The 6,000-nt window shown below is 49.0% G+C and overlaps 1 protein-coding gene across 1 annotated transcript; it reads left to right on the top strand.

Moving 5' to 3' along the window:
• Positions 1–325: 325 nt before the first annotated feature.
• Positions 326–2,479, top strand: EPUS_03517 (uncharacterized protein; the record flags this gene model as incomplete). Its single annotated transcript, XM_007804873.1, has 1 exon — positions 326–2,479. The coding sequence occupies one exon, from the start codon at positions 326–328 to the stop codon at positions 2,477–2,479; it is 2,154 nt and encodes a 717-aa protein (XP_007803064.1).
• Positions 2,480–6,000: the final 3,521 nt, after the last annotated feature.

Here is a 6,000-nt window from a genome sequence, read left to right on the forward strand (position 1 = left end):
CATCTCCCCCACTGGCATTCACCTAAAATAGATCGAGTACTCTCCTCCCAGTGTTTAGTCCTTCAAACATAAACACTCCAACTTCCCAAGCTCGTCCATTCATCACATCGCAAGACCGTCCCCTACCTCGCTGGACCTATCTCTCTTCGTTTCATAGACTGCGAAGCCTGCTGGTCCGGCTTGCGCTTACTGCTTCCGTAATATACAGCGAACTGGCCTTGCTCATCTTCCTTTGTTGTGTCGCGGATATCGAACTCCTGTATCATCTCATTATTTTTGGCTTAGCTAGAGTGGTTTCCAAGAATCCAGACAGATGACTTTCGAAATGTCAGCCCAATCGGCCACTTCATCTACGAAGCCTGCTGGCATGTCAGCGCCCAAGTCATCTCCAACGAAGATGGCCTCGAAGATGCACCGCAGATCACGCTCGGGTATGATTGATCTCACGAAGTTGGAGCTTCCATGGCTTCCTTGTGTTGCTCGTGTATCTACATATTTGCTGACCAAGCAATCAGGTTGCTTCACCTGCCGACTCCGAAGGAAGAAGTGCGACGAAGGCAAACCCAAGTGTAAAGCTTGCAAGCATCTTGGCCTGACCTGTGAATACAAGAGACCGATGTGGTGGAGCAACAATGATCAGAGAAGAAGACAGAAGGAGGATATCAAAAATATCATCAAGCGGACCAAGCTGTCCGAGAAATCGTCGACTCTCCAACCACACTGCACGATTCCGACGCCACCTGGTCTCACCTACTCTGTGCCTACCTCGGACGGCTTCTCCGATGGGATAGGAAGAACACGCGCCACGTCAGAAGACTCTCAGGATTCCCTCGAGTATGATTTCGGCTACGCTCAACCACCAACACCTGCCATATACGATCCGCATGCATACAGCATGCACCCTGTTCACATCGGTACCAATGTACCTCCATACGCGCCGTCTTACCCCTATGAAGTCGACATTAAGACCGAGCGACAGATGTTTGTCAACGACATCCCAACCCGAAGGGACTCTTCGATATCTACGTTTAGCACCTTTCAACCTCCTGCGCCGCACACGGCATTGCCCTCTTTTCCTAGCGGCGATGACTGGATACAGCACGACTACTTCGAAACTCGACGAGATTCATGGAGCGGCGAAGAGGGTCTGGATTTCAATTTCTTTGACTTTTCGCACGGCGTTGTGCCGCACACTTCACAGCAAGCTATTATTCCTGTTGACGATTGCGACCGAAGGCTCCTGGACCATTTTGTCGAGAATGTGCTTCGCCTGATCTTTCCCATTCTTGAGGTCAATCAACACGGATCGGTGAAGGCAGAGGTGATTCTTCCAGCGCTCGAATCAAACAAGTGTTACCTACATTGCTGCCTCAGTATTGCTGCCATCCACCTAAAAGCAACGGAAGGAATCCAAACCGAGCAAATTGACAACGACATTATGCGACATCGTTACGAAACAGTCTCTGAGCTCTGCAAGGCCCTGAACCGCGACACCGACCATCTACAAATCCTTGAGGCCACTCTTGGCATGATCTTCTTTCAATGTTCAGTCGGCCGTCCAGATGATTGCCTGCCCGACATCCCTTGGCATCAGCATTTCCAAGCAGCCACAAGCTTAGTGCATAAATTGGAGTTGCCACGTATTGTGGAGGAAATGCCCGAAACGGGAGTGCATCCCCCATTCAATATGACCTTGACCTCCTGGATTGATATTCTTGGCTCGACAATGCTCGGACGCTCGCCTCAATTCGCCAATACTTATCGCACCAAGCATCTGACTGGCTCGACGTCTGGTCTATGCGAGCTGATGGGCTGCGAAGACCGGGTAATGTACCTGCTGTCTGAAATTGCATGCTTAGATGCTTTGAAGATGGAGAATCGGGTTGACGAGATCTCCCTCTGCACACATATCACCGCTCTTGCTCAACAACTTGATGCCACCGAATCTCACCATGACGCCCTTGTCACGCCCTTCTCTAACACCGGCGCCATCCGCCCACGCCAGCTCTCCAAGAATATGACAGCAGTTTTCCGCATTGCCGCTCGGGTCTACCTTTGCTCCCTCGTGCCGGACTACAACCGGTACCAACAAAGCACCATCAACCTCATCGCCCGACTTGCAGAGCTCCTCCACTTCATTCCTTCCGGTCCGGAAGGGTTCGACCGCTCCCTAGTCTGGCCCCTTCTGATCTGCGGCGCCTACTCCATTCCAACCAGCCCCTTCCGTCGTGTATTCGCCGAGCGGATCGAACGACTAGGAGAGCAGGCTGAATTCGGCAGTTTCGGCCGCATGGTGCGTCTGCTCCGTGAGGTATGGCGGCGCGCGGCCGATACGTTACTACCGACCTCTGCTACTTGCGAACCCACGCCAACATCAACCACATCAACGAGTGATACAAGATCGAGTAACAAGAATACACAGAACGTCCACTGGCGGGACGTGATGCAACAAAATGGATGGGATTTCCTTCTGATATGACAACGGGTACTTTGCACAACTCATGCATTTTCCGGCAAAATGCCTGTGCACAAGATTACACCCCTTGCTCTTTCTTGGAGGTTGCACTCCCTGACTTAGGTCTTTATCAAGATCTGTTAATTATTGTTGTCTATGACGACGAAGCCATCCATTGATTTGAAGGTATACTTTTTCTGGGAGAGAGTATCTGCAGAGCTGCATGTTGTTCTCCAACCTTTTGTTATTTGGTTTACACAACACTCGGCTCTCTGGAAGAGAAAGCGATCATTGCATGGCGATTGACGGTGGGTGTTCATGGCGGAATGAGCGCGCCGGGATCTGGTATCTGCGACGACTTCACCTTGCGGAACACGCACGCAGGAGTTTAGGATCGGGCTCACGGAAGTCACATTGGGGATCTTGCTTGGAATGGATGCGTATATATACCCTTTGAAAATAAGTCTTCTCTGTTGTTTGGTCTTGGAGATGAGCAGAACAAGAAGAGTTGACTGGGAGAAAAGACATACAAGGAGGGAATTTGGGACGACTACCTGAAGAATAGGAGTATCCTTGTCCAGGACTCGAATCTTGAGGATAGGAAGGACGGATATTGCGTATTGGGACGCTATGGGAACAATGAGGTTGGGAGTTGATTGTCAATGGGCTATACTTTCTATGGACCCACGTACATGATACGGCAGCGGAGGAGCCGCTACGCCTATCAAACAAACTTGAGCTGCAAAGCGACAATAAAAAAATCTCTGCAACCCAGTTGGCAAAATGAATTCGAATGTCGAATGTCACCCCTCAGGTCTTTTCCTGAATTTTGAGCAGTGATTCAATCAAATTAGATGCTAGTAGGCGCTAGTTTACTCACCCCGTCTATCCAGGCGCCAGTCGCATTGCGCAGCTACATACAGTCACGGATTCACGGTAGATATGGATGGCATCATCCAGGTCCGCTTTCAAACACCAGCTACGCAAGGCGTCGCCAGGAATTTGACGCTCGCAGCAAAAATAATGCTTTCAGGGCGATGGAATAGGATGCCAATGGATATTCAAGGATAGAAAAACGACCAAGCGATATATGAATACATGATACCCACACCGATCCAGATGACTGCTGACTACGTACTTGTACTTCGAATATCGATGGTTGGAAGGTCAACCGTCTAATCGCCCAAATTAGGAGCATCCCCACTCACTCACTTACGTGCTCACTGCCCCCTTGTGCCCTTAATTAAAGAAAGGATTACAAAGCTCCTCGGGGGGACAGGCCAACTCCCCGACTTCCTTCCTTCTTGTCTGTTCCTTTTTCCCAAAGTTTGACAATTGGGTCCTTGGGGCTGACTAATGATAAGACAAGTGGAAGACGCTGTTTCAGGTTTCTCTTGAGAGGTAAGGACTCGGTGGCCTGTCGTTGGGCCTGGTCTTGGAGGCTTGAGGGGCTGAGCTTCAGCTGTTTCGGTAAAGTGGGAACATAGGTGCCTACGGCGGACGATTGAAGCCAAACGGCCAATTGAAATTTCAACTCCGCAGCTGCTCAAGGCGGAGCCATTACCTCCACAGAATGAAGAAGTTTCGACAGTAATTATTGATTATTCTACTATTCAGAGGGTTCTATATATCACGTTACTTGTACGCTTGATTTGGCCCTGGATATGGCCCTGGATGGCCCTAAATTTGGCCCTGGATATGGCCTTGCTAGACATGGCTCTGGATGTGGCTGTGGCCCTACAAGATTTGGCCCTGAATATAGCCCTAAATATAGCCTAAAGCCTTGAATTTGGCCTTAGATATAGCCCCAAATTAATGTTGAATTAACAATATCTAGAATTATGTCTGATAGGGCTATATCAAACGTACAGTAAGCAGCATAACGTACGAAATCCTATAGATAGCTATCTTTAATAGCCCTAATTACTACAGATAACAAATTAGCAACAACAGACTCAGATTCCGCCTTATTATGTGGAGATAATGACTCCCTTTGAGCAGCTGCGGAGTTGAAATTTCAATTGGCCGTTTGGCTTCAACCGTCCGCCGTAGGTACCCTGGTTCTGTGGAGGTATGGACCGGACCGGAACGGAACGTCTCTCCTGGCCCGGGTGGGCCACCCAGCTGGGGCATTGTGCTAAGCGCTAACTGCTAGCTGTGCATCAGGATCTGTATTTGAAATTGAGATGTTCTTTTCCATACCTGGGTTTCCCTTGATGGCTCAGGAGAGTCCAGGGTTTGGTTGTCCTGCAGACTCGGTTGGAAGGTGGGAAGGTGTATTGGGATGTCAAGTTGACTGAACTGAACTCGATCGTGGTGTTTGATTACATTATTGACATGAACTGCAAAGCTGTTTAATTTGCGTATGGCTTTCTAATTCGCAACTGGTGGCTGATTTTGGTTTTGAGAAACAATCCTGTGCTGGATGCTGATTAGAAATGATTGTCAGCCGTGTTAGAGTGTCGGGAGCTAGAAGATGAAGAACCACAGCGTTATTGTTCCTCGTTCCATCGCCGGGGTTTGCCTCTTCTTTCAGGGTCACGAAAGTCCTCGATTATTCCCTCAGCAGTTCTCAAAAATCCACATCATAGGTCGCGTTTAATCCTCCATCATCAAAGCCATCTCCGTGGACCAAATTTGCCGTCTTCTTTTTATGAGGTCTTCAATCGAGACTTGATCGAACTCCAGCATGGATTGATGATATTGGTCGTTGGATCGCCAACCTTTGGTTGTCAAATTGCTGACTTATGCTCCCACGCCCCAAGTGTCCCCACCGGGAGATTTTGTCCGGGGTTGAGGTATGTAGGACAGTCCGCATTAGAGCGCGAATAGAATGGCTTGGACTGGCGAACTATATGCCTAACACTGGCCGTCACTTCTAAACGATAGGCAGCCTGTTCGGTAGCATTTGAACCGTCCCATCCGGGTCCATATCCTTCAAAATGCGTGATAAATAAGCGTTCCCATCCCCACTCTGTAAAGCAGCTTAACTCCCGTAGGCTTTGTGAGACAGGTGATAGTCTGGTAAAGGAATGCAAGTACGCGAAGCATTATGATCCAAGACGGTCCAGGCGCTACGGGAGATATTTGAGATATTTGAGCCCCCTGCAAGTGGGGCCGAAGCTTGGCGCCAAAATTTACGGGAGTTCTCAGATTCCTGCTATGCTACACACCCCTTTAATAGGGGATAGGACGCCCATTTCGCTCATTTAGGGCAGCTACTCTATCTGGCATTGTTGAGATAGCCCTATTAATCTCATCCAGAGTTATTTTATCCCACTCCTCCTGGATAGCCCTGCGCAGAACAGCTTCTTCGAAGATGACCCCCCTGGACCTCAAGCGCTGCTTTATTATTCTCCAGATCGTCTCAATAGGGTTGAGATCAGGCGAATTAGGAGGGTTCATCTCCCATTTGATCCCTAGTAGGTCCTTGAGTGCTTTAACCTTGTTAGGACCCTTGCCCTTAGTACCATGAGGCCCGTCATTATCTTCAATTAATATGGAATCTTTATCCCAATCAGGAGCAACGATTTCTTTCAAAATAG

This window comes from Endocarpon pusillum (assembly GCF_000464535.1).
Source record: "Endocarpon pusillum Z07020 unplaced genomic scaffold scaffold3643, whole genome shotgun sequence".
In the NCBI taxonomy this organism is placed as follows: domain Eukaryota; kingdom Fungi; phylum Ascomycota; class Eurotiomycetes; order Verrucariales; family Verrucariaceae; genus Endocarpon; species Endocarpon pusillum.